General features: G+C 46.8%; 1 protein-coding gene and 1 long non-coding RNA gene across 5 annotated transcripts in view; one reads left to right on the plus strand and one right to left on the minus strand.

Moving 5' to 3' along the window:
* KDSR (3-ketodihydrosphingosine reductase) overlaps window positions 1–4,221 on the minus strand; it is a 39,780-nt gene extending 35,559 nt beyond the window's left edge. Inside the window, exon 1 of the mRNA XM_042961951.1 lies at window positions 4,096–4,221. Within this exon, the coding sequence (XP_042817885.1) occupies window positions 4,096–4,203 (108 nt within the window). The 5' untranslated portion in view covers window positions 4,204–4,221. The remainder of the gene's footprint in view (window positions 1–4,095) is intronic.
* On the plus strand, window positions 3,509–16,027 carry LOC102952133. Of its 4 annotated transcripts, none has more exons than XR_006209835.1 (4): window positions 3,509–3,569; window positions 7,280–7,400; window positions 7,759–7,813; window positions 15,812–16,027. It is a non-coding gene; the product is annotated as an uncharacterized LOC102952133 (long non-coding RNA). The 4 variants fall into 4 exon arrangements; XR_006209834.1 differs by lacking the exon at window positions 3,509–3,569 and adding an exon at window positions 4,410–4,545; XR_006209837.1 differs by lacking the exon at window positions 3,509–3,569 and adding an exon at window positions 4,716–4,870.
* Window positions 16,028–18,600: the final 2,573 nt, after the last annotated feature.

An 18,600-nucleotide genomic window follows, 5' to 3' on the forward strand; every position in this document is an offset into this window, starting at 1 on the left:
CATGGAAATATTGAAAAGTAAAGTTTTTCTTCTTGGGCTATTCTGCCCCTCACATTCTATAGCTCAGCCCTACTGACTGTTTTGAGTTCCATGCTCCTCCAACCCCAGGATCTTTGCACGTTCTATTTCCCAGCCAGGAACGTTCTTCCCCGCCTTTTCATCTAGCTGGCACCCCACTCACCCATTAAATCTCAGCTCACACATCACTTCCTCAGCAAAACCTTCACTCACTGCCCCTTCCCCAACCTCAATCCACTTTTCAGCACTACATTCTTTGTCCTTTACTCAATGGCGCTCACATAATCAAACAGCCATGCGTGTATTTGTGCGATTATTTGATTCACAATCATCTCTCCTATCACAGCCTCCTAAACGCCACAAAAATACCAACTCTAGTTCTGCTCCCCACTATATTCCTAGCACTTAGCACAGTGCCCCGCCTATAGGAAGGACTCAATATATATTTAGCTCAGTAAGACAAATGCAACACTATCGTCCTAGTCATTTTTACTACACAAATCATACAACATGGTCAAGAGAGCGGGGGGCCCAGGGTTGTCTGGTGAAGCAAGTGGAGAAGTATCAGAGGGGCACCTGTCCTTACATGGTATCACATCCTAAGATACGTATCTATATACAGAGATATATCTTATAACATATATCTATATAGAGATAGATATCTTATGTCCAAAAAACTAAAAGGCTTCATAATATTACATTAAGGAGCTGTATTAAAACTTAATTGACCATTTCCCTCTACCGGACATTTGGATTATTTCAAATATTTTACTGCCAGCTATCTATCATGCTGTAATGAACATCTTTGGCCCCATCTCAATGACTTTAAAACCATCGTGAAGCCACTCCTACACAATGTACCAATCTCTTGGGGGCTTAGGCTCCCCAACTTCTCTTTAGCCTCAAGTCCTCACTATGGAAGAGATTTCCTTGGCAGATAATTAACTAATTATCTACAGAAGGCTACTGTAAAAATCTACCTGTTGCCCCAACTAACAGTGGCCTCTGAGGAGCTCTTGGCTGCTGAGATATCTCACGGTGGCTTTGCCTTAATTTCCACCAGACATTCCATTTCCGTAGCAATTGACAGGACCCCAGCTGCCGTATGATGGGACTGCTGCCACCTCGATGTCCCTCCACCCTACAACCCCCACATACCTACCGATCCAAATCCTACCCACCCTGCAGAGGCCACTTCCAATGTCCTCTCCTCCAAGAAGCTTTCCTGCCACCCAGTCCTGTCCTTCCTTTACCTGTCACTTTCTACTTTGTGCACGTGTCTTAGCTCCCTCACCTGACTATAAGCTCCTTGAGGACGAGCACCGAGTCCAATTTATCTCCCTCACTGTGAGCACAGAACCTGGCATAAACAGTTGCTAAATTAGCACTCGGCCTACGTTAATTTGCAAAATGGTGCACGGTACCATTTCTCTGAAAAATACAATGCCCCAAAAAGTGGTAAGTAAAGTGTCCCTGTTTGTTATTCAATAAATTAACGGAAGTTGAAGTTAGGAGGTTGATGAGAAAATTTATATACTCTAAAGTGCTATTGTTATTGCCGTCCTTCTTCTAGACTGCGAGAGGTAAGCTAGCTGTGCACATTTACTGCATAGCCAAGAACGGCTCAGCGTGATCACTTGTAAGTTTTTTCCATAACAGCAAGGTTAAGACACAATCCTTGGGTCAGAGCTCATGGGAAACGAACCTTCTAATCAAGCTAATTCTTCAAAGGCATCTAAGAATAGACATAAACCAAGTCTAGGCTATGTTATGCTGAGTGGTACAAGAAAATAGAAGAGATTTTCCTATGGGCTGAGAAAAGTGGGACATACGGATCGAGTTGCCTGACAATTGGTAAACTGAGTCCAGATGTGGGTCACTAAAGATAATAGTTTAATTTCCTTTCCTTAGCACTGCCTCTTACTGTTCAATGCAAAATATTGTTTAAATATTACTATCTCTTGGGGCGCCTGGGTGGCTCAGTTGGTTGAGCATCTGACTTCAGCTCAGGTCATGATCTCGCAGTTTGTGAGTTCGAGCCCCGCGTCAGGCTCTGTGCTGACAATTCAGAGCCTGGAGCCTGCTTCCGAGTCTGTGTCTCCATCTCTCTCTGCCTCTCCCCTGCTCATTCTCTGCCTCTCTCTCTGTCAAAAATAAATAAACTTTAAAAAAAAAATAAATATTACTATCTCTTTAATCACATCCTGCAACTCTTACTGAGGGCAAGAACCGCTCCCAGCCATCCCCCAAAATGGGAGGACCTGATTTTCCAGTTCTCACCAAGTCGATGAAACAGTTTTTAAAAAGGAAGTACAGACCCTGTAACACTTCTGCAGTTTTACCGCTATCGTTAGGGAGATAACACTAGCATATAAGAATTGTTCTAAAAAGAACAACAATAAATAATTAAGACCTAAGTCCGCTCCTTTTTTCACATAAGCAGACACTCTAAATGTTAGCTCCCTCTCCTACCACCACCTGGTCCGGTCCTAACAAATCTCAAGAGAAAGAATTGTGCTTTCCCTCATCTTGTGACATTAGAAAAGAAGACAGATGGTGACATCATGTGAATTATTCATGTCGTCCTCACATTATTTATTGTGGCATATCAAAACAGGATGGCGAAAATAAATTCTTCGTTTACCCCAACGGACTCGTTGCCTCACTAATGGCCTGCAGCGCCATGAGGCTAGAAGGACTAGAGTCAAGGTCAAGTGAAGCTCCCTTAGAGATACTGAATCACACTGTTCATGCTTGCTTTTGGCTTTACCTTTTTTCCAAGTTACGCTCTGCAAACATACGCTCTAAAAGATTCCGACTTTTAAAGCCATGCTTCTGAGGCAGAAGTTCTCTTGTGGATCTGACACTTTCAGAATCTGGCATAAGTGTAAAGTTTTCCTTCTCTTTTCTTTTTAAACGAATGTACACTAACCTCATCTGTCTTCTACATCAGGAAGAGCAGTTGTTGTTAATTCACTAGTAGTTTTGCAAAGGACAATCTAAAGAAAAATACGTTTTCTAACTCACAGATGCTTGTCCAGATTTAAAGCACATTAAAATGAAAGGCCATCCCATCCTAGCACAGCTCAGTGGGGAGGCTCCATCTCAGCGGACACACGCATGTGTCACCTCGGGGACCAGAAGGATTTGTGCGGCCAGCTTAGTGACTAACTCTCCTTATTCAATAACCTGCCACCTCGGTGCGGTGAGATCAAAATACGAAAACGGAAGAGAAAGCCACGGCAAGCGGCCAAGTGCTGGGCGCAGGTGAGGAAGGCTCCCACACCTGCAGAAAAGGGATCTCTGAAGCCACGAGCTTCCGGTAAGAAACAAACCAAACCCATGCACAGTCCCTCAATTCCTAGAGCACCGGCAGCTCGGTCAGCTCATCCCTCGGGCTCTGAAATGATGGCAGAGGGCTGCACTGAAACGGCGATCAGCCGACCCCGGGCTGAGCTCCGAGAGCCAGGCGGTGCAGACACGACAGAAGCGTCCCAACACCGCCCAGCTAGGACTGCCAGCCTACTGGGTTCGGAGCGGTTTCCCCCCAGGTGAGTCACTTCCTGGATTCCTCCGGCAAATGCTCTTTCTGTCACGGGCACAGGCCGTCTTCCCGGTCCGAGCTGCCCCGGCGGGTCCCGGCGGCCGGGACCCCTTCCCCGCCGCCCGCCTCCCCGCGACCCGGCCGGGACCGCGCGCCTCGCCCCGCGCGGCCGCCGACCGCGGTGTCCTTGGCAAAGTTTCTCAGCCTCTCCGTTCCTCAGTTGACTCATCGGGAAAACCGAGGACAAAAATATCCACGACCCACGGGTGCCCCGGGGATTAACGAGCGGCCCCCGAGCCCCCGGCGCCCCGGCACCCCGCCCTCCGGCCCCGCGAGGGCCAGATGCGGCGGAGGGCGGGTCCTCGCGGCCCCCCCGGCAGGGACCCGGCCGGGCTGCGCGGCGGCAGGTGGCCCTCCGCGGAGAAAGGGACGCGGGCGGCCGGGCCTCGGGCACGGGCCGGCGCGCCAGGGGGCGGGCTCGGGGCGGCCGAGCGGGCCGGGCGGCGGCGGCGCAGCAACAGGAGGCCACTCACCACCACATGCGCCCCGGGCAGGGCGAGGGGCTTGGGGCTGATGAGCGGAGACACCATGTAGAGCAGCAGCACGAACGCCACGAGGAAGGCGGCCGCCAGCAGCAGCATCGCTCGGCGGGGCCGGGCCGGGCCGGGCCGGGCGGGCGGGCGGGCGCGCGGGGCTCGGCGGCGCGGCGATCACGCGCGGCCGCGCGCAGCGAGAGCCGCTGTTTGGGTTCGCGGCCGGCGCGGGGCGGGGCGGCGGCCGGAGGGGAAGAGGCGGAGCCGGCAGAGGGCGCGACCGCGGCGGGGCGGCGCTTCCCGGAGGCGGGGGGCCGGGGCCTGTCCCCGAGGGTCGGACGCGGCCCGCGACCTCCCGGGGGAGGGGCTGGCCCCGAGCGCGCGGCTGAGGGCCCTGGCGGCGCCACCTGCGAGCGCCTCCCGAAGGGCCGGGTGACGCTCCGCGGCGGGGTGCGTCTTAGGACCGCGGAGGCTGGTTTCCAGGCCTCCCAGAGCCGCGTCGGGGGTGGGGGGCGGGGGCGGTGGGAGCCGCTCGGGGCCGGGTTCCGCCCTCGCGCGGGGAGGCCGCGGGAGGCGCGGGGGCGACGCGATCCCGGGCGCTCGGAACGCCCGCGCGGGGATCGGCGGCCCCCGTCGCAGCGTGGGAGCCCCGGGAGCCAGCTGACATCCGGCCCCATGTCAAGCTTTCTCGGCGTGCTCCGAACTTGGTCGCAGCCCACCGTCGCTTTTCACTGGACCGGGAAAGCTTTACCGTGGAGTTTAACGCACCACTCAGGTCGCATTTCCTTTCCCAAGGCTGGGTTCCAAAACAAAACAAAAACAGCTTTATGGAGGTCTAATTCATATCCCATACGATTCACCGATTTAAAGTGCATAGTAAGTGGGTTTTAGTATAGTCACAGACCTGTGCAACCACCACCAGGATCAATTTTAGGACATTTGGTTACACAAAATCGCTTGGTACCCATCAACAGCCACGCCGGGTTCCTCCCGAACCGCGCCCAGCCGTTGGCTCTCACCCATCTTTCTGTCTCTATAGATCTGCCTAACCTGGATATTTCATATAAATGGAATTCTATGATATGCAGCCTTTTCTGTCGGGCTTATTTCACTTTACGTTTTCGACGTTCACCCATGTTATACATGTATCGGTACTTCATTGTTTCTATCACCAACTTGTATTCCATTGAATAAATATACCACTTTTCATTTATCCCATCATCACCTGATGGACATATGGGTTGTTTCCATTTGGGGGCTATTATGAATAATACTGCGGTGAACATTCGGGTACAAGATTTTGTGTGGATATATGCTTTCGTTTCTCCTGGGTATATACCCAGGAGTAGAATTGCTGGATCATGTTTAACCTGAACTGCCAGATGTTTTCCAAAGCAGCCACACCATTTTATATTCCCACCAACAATATATGAGGGTTCCAATTTCTCCATATCCTTACCAACACTTGTTATCATCTATCTTTTTAACGATAGCCTTTCTAGTGGGTGTGATATTTCATCGTGGTTTTGATTTGCATAAGGTATATATTTTTGTTTGCTTGCTTGCTTTTCCTTTCTGTTGTTGTTTTTAGAAATACGAAGGTCGGGCGCCTGTGAGGCTCAGTCGGTTAAGCCTCCAACTCTTCATCTCGGCTCAGATAGTGATCTCACGGATCGTGGGATCGAGCCCCAAGTCTGGATCTGTGCTGACAGTGTGAAGCCTGCTTGGGGTTCTCTCTCTCTCTTCTCTCTTTCCCTACCTAACCCCTCTCTCTCCCTCTCTCAAAATAAACAAACATTAAAAAAAGAAAGAAGGCTCAGGGGCAAAGGAACTGATCTTACTTTTTCTTCTTAATTGTGTTGTCCCGAGTTAGGCAAATTGCAAGGTTTGAGGGCACAGGCCCCAGGACTTCTGACCCCAATTACAAATTTGGGGGTTCCCCCCCAAATATAAACAAATTAAAAATAAAAAAAACAGGGGCGCCTGCATGGCTCAGTTGAGCATCTGACTCTTGGGGCGTCTCCTCTCTCTCTCTCTCCCTCTCTCTCTGCCCCTCCATGGTTTGCTCTCTTTCTTTCTCTCTCTTTCTCAGAAAATAAACAAATAAACATTAAACAAAACTGGGGGCTCCCAAACCACCTTCACTTTTGATAATTCTCTGGAAGGCCTCCCAGAACTCACAGAGGCACTCCCCGTGGCTGTGGTTCCTGATGAAGCCAGCTAAGGGAAGAAGTGCGGAGGGCAAAGTGTGGGGGCCTCCACACGCAAAGCTGCTGTCGCCTCCCATGCAGTCAGGGCGTGTAACACGCCCAGCCTGGGTGTGTGAGGATTGCAAACCAGGGAAGCTTGTCTGCTGTTCAGAGTGTTTATTGGAGCTTCCAGTATGTAGGCGTGACTGATTGATTGATTGCCCATATGGCTGAAGTCAGTCTTCAGGTCAACTTAACGATACATGATGGGATCTCCCGGCTACATCTCCTGGATGGGTCTTTCGGGCACGACCAGCCTCCACCTTAGAGTACAGATTGGCCTGCCCTCGTCTAAACAAAGACGCTTCTATCAGGTGCCACATAGATTACCTCCCAGAAGGCAAAGACAAAGGCCAGACCTCCTCTTCAGGCAAGCCCAAATTCTTTACTGCACCACCTGGCCTTTATCCAAAGCTCTCCTGCAGCAAAATAAACATATGCCCTAACGTTTGGAGGTGGCAGCGTGGAGTAGGAGGCTCTTAACTCAGTTTTCAGACTATCAATATGAGTGGTGCAATCTTCCCGGTGACACGGTACCAACGTCACACCACATCACAGTACGGGGAGTGGACGTAACCTGAAGGGTGAGAGTCACAAGACGGTGGCATATTACTGGAGTTCCACTCAATCATCGACAACCGGCCCAACTCGTCATCATGTCATACGACCACAATGGGTCCCAAAGCATTCCCACTCAGGTTTTCAGGTTTCCATTCAACTCATCAGTTTCTAGAAACAGGAGAGGTCTCTACCCCCAGAGACGTCTACCGAGTGTTCTTAGGAGACCATCTCGTCTCTCGCTCCGAGCCCCCACCCCCACCCCGCAAGGTGTTAATGTAATACTGGATTTTTCTTGTGGCATAGCCTATTTATTTGTTCTTTTGCCCTTAGCTACGATTTCTCCTTCTCTCTATTTGTGATTTATTTTTATTCAGACGATCTCCTGTTGGAAGGAACGCGCGCGAAGTTCAGCCTAGGGATACGCTGTTTCAGATTGCCTGCACTGACACTACTTGAGGAAATGCACCCCCCTCAGTCCATTCCCACTCATACAAGGTAAGGTGAACAGAGCTGCATAACTTGTGGGCCTTCTCGACCACCGGGCGGCACGGCTCCATTTGCTATCAATTCCAATTTTGCCAGATGGAGTGAAAGCGTAATCCACCCCATCAACGTCTTGGGAATTCTAGTGTAATGGTTTAAAAATATAGTCATAGTTTCTTGCTTAGGGACCATCCTTGGTTCTGGCACTTGCAGTTGAAGCCCTGGTCCTTGGGACCACTGCATCAGGAAGAAAAATAAGAAAGTTGAGGCAACGTGGAGGGAAAAAAAGCAAAAACTATACTCATACTGTCTTCTCTCCATGGGAAGAGCTACACAGTCATACCAGCGTTCTCCCTCACCCCTTCTCCAGACCCCCCAGAAAAGCAGAGAAATCTACCGAGTAAGCAACACCCTCATGAAGATACGTAAGTCAGCCCATCTCTCCCTCCCCCATTTTATTTTTTCTCCGTCCCCCATTTTAGACAACCAATGTTCCAATTGCCTGTTCCAATTCTCGGTTATACCTTTACTCAAGCTATGCAACCTGACTCGTCCGTTTGATGTGATATCTGTTTGTTCATTGTTGGACACTCTGGGCTATGAAGTGTGTTCTTTGGTCTGAAGAAATGGGACTTGGTGGTCCAGACTGGTGCAATAGCTTCTGGTCCAGTCTTTTTATAGTATGTTGAACATTTGCATCTACCTCTAGGCATGGAAAACCCGGTCCAGAGTGTGTCTATTCCTACCAAAACCCATTTGGAACCTTCCAGGGCTTCCAGCATCAGTCCAGCCGCCAGCTCTGCATCGGGCCTTTCCCCCAGGGAATCTGCCCCACAGCCATCTGTAGCCTCCATCATTTTTGCTGGCCCACAACGAAGTTCTTCTTGGCATTTTGTGCTCCAGAGGGTTTGAGAGGGCGATGTCTAGATTTGTCCCATCTCTGCACTGCTGAACGCCCCATATCCACTCATTCCGTGGGCCCAGGGGGCTACCTCAAGTGAGCACACCAGGATATCCACTTGCTGGTTCCAGTCCCCTCCCAGTCCTACAAGGAGGTTCTTCTGATGGACAGTGACATGCCCCACTTTAATGTACCCCCGAATGCCCATAGTCATTTCCACAGGGCAGTGCCCCCCAACAGGCATCCCTTTAATAGGCAAATTTTCCATTGTTCTTCTACTTACCCACATGGTCAAGACATTAGCTGTTGCCCATGAGTTGGTTCAAAACCCTAACATAGAGGGGCGCTTGGGTGGCTCAGTTGGTTGAGGGTCCGACTTCGGCCCAGGTCATGATCTCACTGTTTGTGAGTTCCAGCCCCACGTCGGGCTCTGTGCTGACAGCTGGGAGCCTGGAGCCTGCTTCGGATTCTGGCCTCCCTGTCTCTCTGCTCCTCCCCTGTTCATGCTCTGTCTGTCTGTCTGTCTGTCTCTCTCTCTCTCAAAGATAAACATAAAAAAAAACCCAAAAACCCTAACATAGGGATCACATCATGGAATTCAGCCACTGAACTCATTTGTTTTTATCTTCATTTGGCAGCCTTCCAAACACCACGCTATCCATTCACCTTGAAACTGACATCTGTAAACCAAGCAGCTCTTTTTTGGTGAATAGACAGCACTGCCCAAGTGGCTACAGGGCCAGCAATTTCTCTCGTGATTCCCGAGTCGGCCTTAGGGGAAATAATTCTAGCTGCTTATGAACATATGTGTATCCCTTTGCATACCCTGGTTCCACGTTCCCGCAAAACCAGCCCCGTTTTACCATGGCACTCTTCTGGGCATTGCCTTCTCCATTAGAGTGTTTTCTCCAAGGTCACCTAAGACATTATGTGTCTTTCAGGTTTCAAGATTATTTTATGTTCTTCAGTCACCGGGGCCATTAGCAAGGTAGTCCAATACCAAGGTAGTAATTGCCTCTGAAATGGAAATCTTCCGTCCAGACTCTCGGCAGTCATTAATAAATAGGTGGTGCTCACAGCCTCTTGCTGTGAGCCCCAGTCTGGGTAAGGATTCCAAGACTGCTTCCAAGTGGTTGGAGGGGGTAGGATCTTAGGAAGATTTCCAGATGTGGAATATGCACCCTGCAAAATCCAAATAAACCAGGTCTTGTAACATGTTTTGTCTAGCAGGTATCCCATACTGTTTAAAATCAACAACCTGTGTGGGCTTGGGCAAGGTTCTTGGTTCCCAGTTAGGATGCTCAGCCAACATTGCGTGAAAGGACAGGGTTACCTGCCCTCTGTTTCATGGCACTAGGTAGAGGAAACTTTCCCCAGTCAGACACAAAATCCATCCCTCTAGTACTTTCACATAAAGGAGATGTAAGCACTTTACAGAGTCTGTTCAAACATTCTCTCTAGAGAGAGACAGACAGTGCACAAGAGAGGGAGAGGACAGAGACGGAGACAGAATCCAAAGCAGGCTCCAAGCTCTGAGCTGTCAGCACAGAGCTCCACGTGGGGCTCGAACTCACGAGCCATGACTCACAAGCCATGAAATCATGACCGGAGCCAAAGTCGGACACTTAAGGGTGAGCCACCTGGGCGCTCCAAAGAAAACACTGGATTTTAAGAAGAATGAAGACGTTGGTCAGTCAGGCAAAAAAAAAATAAAATAAAATAAATCAGGTCATTAATTTATAAAAGAAATCAAGCTAGTTTCAGATTTCTCCATGGTAACATTCATCATGAGGGAACAATGACATCTGTAAGATCCTCAAGGAAAGAATGTTGAGCCAAGGTTTTGTAGCGAGCTAATCTGTATTTCACCCATTGAACGTGTAATAATTAAGGAAATGTTTTTCCTATGAGTGTTCCTTGAGGAAAGTGTTAAGGCAATGAGCCCACTCGGGCTGCTCTAAAACAATATCACAGACTGGGTGGCTTACAAACCACAGAGATTTATTTCTTACAGTTCTGGAGGCTGGGAAGTCCAAAATCAAGGTGCTGGCAGACGGGGTGTTTGGTAAGGGCTCACTTCCTAGTTCATACTGTCCTCACATGGTGGAAGGGGAAGGGAGCTCTCTGGGTCTCTTTTAGAAGAGCACTGATCCCATTCGTGAGACCAAAATCACCTCTCAAAGGCCCACCTCCAAATGCCATCCTGTTGGGCATTAGGATTTAACATAAGAATTTCGGGGAACACAAATATTCAATACGTAGCCAGCCAGAAAGATGACGGGAAAAATATAGCACTGCCTTTGGAGACTTTGAGAAATGGATATATTTAACAGTAGAACAAAGACTAAAACAAACGTCGGGGCTAGAATGCTTTGTAATTGACATATACCTTAACAATATGAAATAATAATAAAAGACATGCATTTTAGAAGGGGAAGGAGGAAAACGTGCAAGGTAGGCTTGACTTTATAAATTACATCATTTGTAACTGACATCCAAAGGTATCATTTCAATCTGACACATCAAGTAATAGAAGTATAGACATTTAGGGGCACCTGGGTGGCCCAGTCGGTTGAGTGTCTGACCTGGCTTCCGCTTAGGTCATGATCTCACAGTTTCGAGCCCCATGTTGGGCTCTGTGCTGACAGTTCTGAGCCTGCTTGGGATTCTCCCTCTCCCTCTCTCCCTGCCCCACTCGCGCGGTCTCTGAATCTCTCAAAATAAATAAATAAACTTAAAAGAGCAGTATAAACATTTAACGCCATCAAGGTAAACATGAAGAATTATTGACTCAAATCAGGTGAGTGGGGAAGAAAGAGGAAGTATGTACATTTTATCATTGTTTATGGTAAAGGACTAAGATATTATCAAAGGAAGTAGAGGGATATGGGGCCAAATGAGGTGTAATTACAGAGGCGAACAAAACAGTACAAACTTTCCTAATAACAGACCTGAAAAAAGGAAGAGGGAAAATAACACTCTTGAGTGATGACACGATTGCGTTCTTTTCTGCTTCCACTGCCCTTGCTGCTTCTGGGGCCCCAGGGTATTCTGGGGCATTCTGTGTTAGGCAGGGCTGGCTGGCACCTACTGGGTGGCCCTGCCCTTTCCACTCTCAGCTGAGATCAGGGCTTTCAGTGCTTCTCAAACTGTGTGGAATGTCCCGTTTCCTTTCATCGTTCCTTTCTGCGGCAAACCAATCAGAAAAATGGAAGGAGAACTAACCAAAACAAACACACACAAAATACAAGCTTTAATGATTTGCTATGAGAGTCAACAGGCTTAAAAACGGTAAATACAATCTGAACAAACATAATTTCGAGAAAAAGAATGACAAAACTGCTAGGTTCTTTGTTAAAAGTATGCATAAAAGTGATTCATGTAGAGGATTATTTTTTGTAGTGAGCTAGATTTTCCAAAGATGGCTGCCACAACATCTCCAATCCAGTATGTTCTTTTCTAATGTGACACTTATTCCATTGAGTGGTGGGGTCTATAGCCCCTCCCCTTGAGCCTGGGTTGGCCTTTGGACTGCTTTGACCCATCAACTGTGGCAGAAATGACACTGGAGGACTTACGAAAGCAGGCTCCAAAAGCCCAGGTAGCTCCTCCCTGGTTTTCTTGGGACATGAAACCCGACAACTGATCCATGAAGCTCTGAGTAAGCTCAAGAAGTCTGTGGCGATGTCCTTGTAGAGAACATAGTCCCAGTTGAGTTCCCACCCAATCGCTAACACAGACTTGCCAGCCAAGTGAGTGAGTCATTTAGAAAGTTCACCCTCCATCCCCCAGTGATGCCTCACGGAGCAGAGATGAGCCATCCATGCTGAGCCCTGCCTGGATTGTAGATTTTGACTTCTTTTTTTTTTTTTTTTTTGGCCAGTTCTTGCTCCCCAAACTCCTCTTGTTGGCTTCTGGAGAATTCTACGTCTAACAACAACTGTCACCCAACCCTTATTCTGACAACTTTCCTTCTTACCTATTTTAAATGCTTATTTATTTATTTTGAGGGTGGGGACAGCACAGGGGGGAAAGAGAGAGAGAGAGAGAGAGAGATATTCTCAAGCAGGCTCGTGCTGGGCCCCATCCCACGACCTTGAGATCATGACCTGAGCTGAAATCAGGAGTCAGACTCTCAACCGACTAAGCTACCCAGGTGCCCCTTAGGTATTATAAAATGTAATTTGTACTTTCCTCAAATTCTAGCATTTGAATTATACAAAAAGTAACATAAACCTGGTTAGAATTTAGACCCAACTCCAAAAATCTTACCTTTGGTATGAGTCATTTAGGAAATTCCAAATGCTGACTCTTTGTCATTACTGGTAGTACTAAATGGCCCTTTTCTGCACATCAGCAGGAGCTCTTTTCTCAAAATCTGTAGCATGAAATATGTGTGGCTATTAATCTGATAGGTTTAGCAAGGTAAAGCCCTGCATCTGACATTAATTCTGGCAACTTCAACCATACTTCCAGTCTCTGAACACGGCAGGACAAGATAAGGGTGAAGAAATGTGGGCACTTGACTCAGGCACAAAGTTTGATGGGATGCCAAAATAATCAGTAATCAAGATAAACAATGTTTTAAGACGATATTACAAAAACAACAAAATTAATGCAAAAAAATCCATGGTGAAACCATATCAAAATTGTAAAGATCATCTCGACATGACTGACCGAATGAGTCAAAGAAGTTTGTAACGGGGTTACATTCCTACGGTCACCACCCCAAAGCAGGTTATCACCTCATTCTTGGTCTTTAAAAATTGTCGATTCCAACATTTTTTTCTGACTTGAAAAATAACAAGTAGACTTCACATTTTCGTTCTTTAAAAAAAGCTAGACAAAACCCAAATAATAAGTGTTGGTGATGATGTGGAGACATTGGAGCCATCATGCATTGGCGGCAGGAATGTAAAATGGCGCAGCCACTGTGGTGGTTTCTCAAGAAGTTAAACACAGAATCACCATATGACCCAGCAACTCCACTCCTAGGTTTATACCCAAAAGAGACTCAAACAGATCCTTGTACACCCGTGTCCTTAACAGCATTACTCACAATAGCCAAAGGTGGGAACAACTTAAAATGTTCATTAACAGATAAATGGATAAGCAAAATGTGGCATATACAGACACACAATGGACTATTATTCAGATTGAAAAAATGAAGTTCCGATATGTGCCGCAACATGGATGAACCTTGAAGATACTATCTCAAGTGAAATAAGCCACATACAAAAGGACAAATAGTGAATGAGTCCATTTATATGAGGTACTTATATAAATGAGGTACTTAGAACAAGCCAATTTCACAGAGAAAGAAAGTAGAATTGTGGTCACCAGGGACTGGAGGGGGGGGGGGGTGGGAAGTTATTATTTAATAGAGAGTTTCAGTTCGGGTTGATGAAAATTCTGGAAATGGAAAGTGGCGATGATTCTACAACACTGTGAATATACTTAATGCTACAGAATTGTACACTTAAAAATAGAAAAAAGTGGTGCCTTTTATGTCATGTATCTTTTGCAGTAAAAATAACAAATGCTCACTTCATAAAGTTAAAAAAAATAAGAAAATAAAGAATACATTTTAAATTAGTTCTAATGCTAGTACTCAGAGAGGTAGCTGATTTGGCTCCAGACTTTTCTCACATCTTGGGATGACCTCACAATATGTGGCGACCTTATTAAGACGTTAATTTTTCCTCTCTGGATTTCCCCTTCCCTTGCATTGTGTAGACAGGCAAAAACATAATGGCTGGCAAGACATTTTCCTTTCTGCTGGCTCCCTCTAACAAATCCTAATCTGTCATGTCACCGAAGAGATTAAGCTAAAGACTTTGAGAGCAACCGGAAAAAAGAGAGATTTTGTCGGCCCCCGGAAGGACTGGGGACAGAATTTCTCACCTCACAAGGTCTGCAGGTTGGAGCCGCCCACACCCACCAGCGGCCAAACCTGGGATAGGATGGCTCTGAGGTTTCCAGCCTCTGCAAAGATTCCTCTGCGTGGGAGGGGAGAGCTGAGGACGTCTGCGGACTTAAGCAATAAGAATGCCAGTTCTAGACTTGGTGCACGAGAGATCCATCTCCCGTCTGAGCGCCGGGAGAGCCTCTTGGACCTTAATGCAACCCTTTGGCGAAGAGGCCTAATAAAGACTTCACAGTGGTTTCCCTGACAGCACAGCAGATCTGGATTTGGTTTAATGGTGATGTAGAAGTACGGTCTTCTCTGCCTACTGGAATCTGTGGGCCGAGATGTAGACTCGGCATACGTTGAGTGCCCATACTTTCAACAGCCCCGAAGTAATAGAAAAATGTCGGTGTTTCCTCTACTTTGTAGTCAAACCTCTACCAGAAGGAATCCATGAGGACTAATGTTCTCTTTTAGTGGAAAGCGGTGTGTGTGTGTGTGTGTGTGTGTGTGTGTGTGTGTTATCACCTTGGAGATGAGCGGCTGTCGATAGCAGCCCACTGTTCTGACCGGCCAGTGCCGTGCCGCAAACCACCCTGTTCACTCTCGTGTGGTCGCTAGCAGTTCCCTCCATTTTCAGTTTTAATGTTTTAATTGAATCATCTAGAGCTCTTTGGTGTGATACTTTTTTTTGTCATCACTTATTCTTTAATGTGGAGCTTTCAAAGGTTTCTATAAAATTGTCACTAGAATTATTTATGGCCTAAGACATCCTATGTTGCATTTAAGAATCCAAAAGCCTCGGGATGCCTGGGTGGCTCAGTCGGTCAAGCGTCTGACTCTTGGTTTCGGCTCAGGTCATGATCTTGACGCTTTGTGGGTTCGAGTCTCACATTGGGCTCTGTGCTGGCAGTGTGTGGGGACTGCTTAGGATTCTCTCTCTCTCTCTCTCTCTCTCTCTTTCTCTCTCTCTCCTCTTTCTTCCCCTCCCCCACTTGCACTGTCTCTGTCTCTCTCGAGATAAACTTAAAAAAATACAAAAGCATTTTGATATTGCAACATTGTTTTGTTTAATGGCATCGACTTTTTGGAGACCAGGCCAGTTGTCTAGTAGATGCCCTACATTCTCTTTTGACTGGTTCTTCCTGATGTTATTTATTTCTCTCTCCCTCGAATTTCCTATAACCCAGCAGTTAGGTCTGTGGCTTGTTTAGATTCAGATTACACAGTTTTGGTAGGAACACTTCGTAACTGTATTTTGTATTGCATCCTCCCCAGCAGCACGTGCCAGTTTTTCCCCTATAAGGATACTCAACTTAATCTGCTTTCTTGGGTAGGGTGGTAAACAACCATATCTCTCCATTGTAAAGATCATGTTGCCCTTTGCAATTGGCAGATAATCTGGGAGTGACATCATGCAATGTTTGTAAATTGTCACCAATAATGCCTCCAACTTCTGTTAACGTATGCTGCTTCTCCCATCAAGAGGTAGAAATCTAGTTTTCATCCCTTGAATCTGGACTGGCATTATGTGGTGGAAGTGGTATTGCCTTATTTCTGGGCCCAAGCCTTAAAAGGCCCTGAAGCTTCTCTTTTTGTCCACTTGGGTTCAAGATGTCAAATAAACTCACACTGGACAACTGAATGATGAGAGATCACATAGCGGAGAGAGGCCCAGCCAGCCCACCTGGAGGCACTAGAAATAGGAGTGAAGCCATCTTCAATTCCTCAGCCCTGGTCAAACCACCCCAGCCAACACTACGTGGAACAGAGGCTCCACAGAGTTCTGCCGAATTTGCAGTCGTGAGAAAAAATAAATGGTACTTTGAGCCGGCATTGATGGATTTTGAGTGGTTTGTTATTCAGGAAACAAATCCCATGTAAATATTCTGTTTCACGTGATAGTTTTAGGATCCATTGATGATAGTTGCCTGGGTCAATTATTTCATTGGGGTTGCCCCAGGATAGTTTAAGTTTTGTTCTCCTCTCTACATTAGCTGGCATTCTTCTGCAGAGAGAGGGACGGTGGGAGAGAGAGAAACACACCAGCTTTCTCTCATTAACTAGATATAAACTACTGTTTCTCCTAAAAATGAAGGGTAAATGTTTAATCTTTTCCATTATTAGTTTCAGAATAAAAAGTTGAGGTAATATTCAACCCCCAAGGATGGCAAATAAGGTTCTTTGCCCCTCTACTTCTTTTCTAGTCTTCTTTAGATGTTTGTCCTCCATAGTTGTGCCCTCTGCAGATCTGCCATTGAACTTAGAACATTGCAGTATAATTGATTCATTTGTTGATCTGTTTAACTGAACTTTACGTTCCTTGAGGGCAGGGACTTAGAAGCTAAGCCAAGTACAAGTAAGTTCTAAGTGAAACTAGATTTCTGTCATGCCCTTACTTATCTTACATAGATAATATCTGATAATTTTTTAATGGTGTAATTGCTTTGTCTTTTGGTGATTTTGATGCTTTTTCATTTTTTAATCAAAAGAATAACTGCATGTGGTTATAAAACAAATATAGTGGGTCAGTAATATAAATTAGTTCCTGGCCCTCAAACCCTCAACTCCACCAGAGATGATCATTTTCGATTTTTTAGCTTTGGTTTTTGTAATTTTTTTTTCAGAAAAATGGCCACGACTTCTTTCAACCCAAATGCCTTATTTACAATGTCACCTTGCTGTTTCTCTCAGTGACAGGTGGGACCTATATCCTCTCCCCTTGAAACTGGAGGGCTTTTGTGACTGTTTCAACCAGTAGAGTATGGCAGAGGTGACACCATGTGACTTCCAGGACCAACATTAAAGGGAATAGTTTCTGCTTCTCTGGAATACTTGATGTTGTAGCCTTTATTCTAACTGCCCTGAGGCCACCGTGCTGTGTGGAAGCCCAAACTAGCCCATGCACAGACGGCTTGGAGAGGCCCTGGGATTTCATGCACATGTCCTACTGGCCCCAGATGTCTCAGCCCTCTGGTCTTTCAGCCCCAGCCAGTGTCTGACCACAACTGTACACATGGTTCCTAGCTAGACCTCAGGAGTTCCTGAGCCACAGAAATCAAGAGAGAAAGTAGTGCTTTAAGCCATGATGGTCAGGCTTCTTGGAGGCCAGACTTGGGAGGTTTTTGATTATACTAATGAAGTAGCACCTTCACTTACTTTGGGTTTAAGGCCCCATCATCACTGAACTATTGCTTACGATCTCCGTGGCAAAGACCATTCCGATGATCCGGCTAGCTCTCCTGCATAATGAGCTAAGCCCACTTGGCTTGTAATGGTTAACTGCCACTACTTGGCTTCTGCAACCGAAGGATCGGATCGTTCCAGCTCCAATGATATCAAAAAGACAGCAAAACACTTTGGAAAGCATCCTTTCACCCAACAAAGGTTTGGTTAAGGGACTGGGTTATTGACCTCTGGGAACAGTTGAGGCCTTGTGAATGGTTCTCACATGAGAAATCCACACCAGCATTTCTATCTCCTAAAGATGTTGGGTTCTTCCTTTTACATTACATATTAATGGAGTTCCAAGTGAGTCGATTGTTGAATTGTTTCTTCAAGCCGCCAAGCAGACAATTAAAACCACTCCCAGCAGCTCAAACTAAAACAGTAAATTCAGTCTGTGACTGAAATCACATCAATAGATTCGATCTGAAACTAGGTTCTCCTTTTCTTGGCTGATCACCAGAATCCCCACACACAATGCCCCAAGTATTTCCTGAGACTCAGAAGCCCCCACATCCTTCTAAATATACATATCCCAATACTGTGCACCCTGCTCCTTCCCTCCCAAATTTCCTTACCTTCACATAACCTCCCCCCACTACCAACCCCAAACCCAAACTTGTTGAATCTGAATTCAACTGGTATCACTTGGTAAGGTAACCTGCAGGATCAACTATTAAGTTTCACTTGATTATTTTAGTACTGTGGATGCAGGATATGTTTGTAGTCCTAGTCTCAGAAGATCCTCGGGCTGCACTCCTGGCCTTGACCTCAACTAGCAGTCCTTCGAGTTCTCGTGCCTTCATTCTGTTCTACAGCAGCTATGAAGTGGTTCCCCAATGTCTTGTCCTCACTGGGGACTTCCTCCATGCAGCCGTAAGGTAATTAGCTGTTTCACCACAGGTACCAGGTTCTCATTGGGTTGGATGATATTGATGCTGCTACAGTCCTGCTTTTAACATCCTGCCATCTTTGTGGTGCTCCAGACGGATGGACCTAGATGGCACCTGGTTAACCAAGGCTAGTCAGGTGCCCCTGTGATGCCTGCCAGACGATGAAGAAAAACAGGATGTCCCCACTGTGGTTTCTGCAGCAGGCGGCCAGGGGCATTCCCCAAACCAGGAAGGCAGTTTGGATGAACAGCACTCCTCCAAAGTACATTTGTTTGAGGAGTATGT

Source organism: Panthera tigris, chromosome D3, assembly GCF_018350195.1.
Source record: "Panthera tigris isolate Pti1 chromosome D3, P.tigris_Pti1_mat1.1, whole genome shotgun sequence".
In the NCBI taxonomy this organism is placed as follows: Eukaryota; Metazoa; Chordata; class Mammalia; order Carnivora; family Felidae; genus Panthera; species Panthera tigris.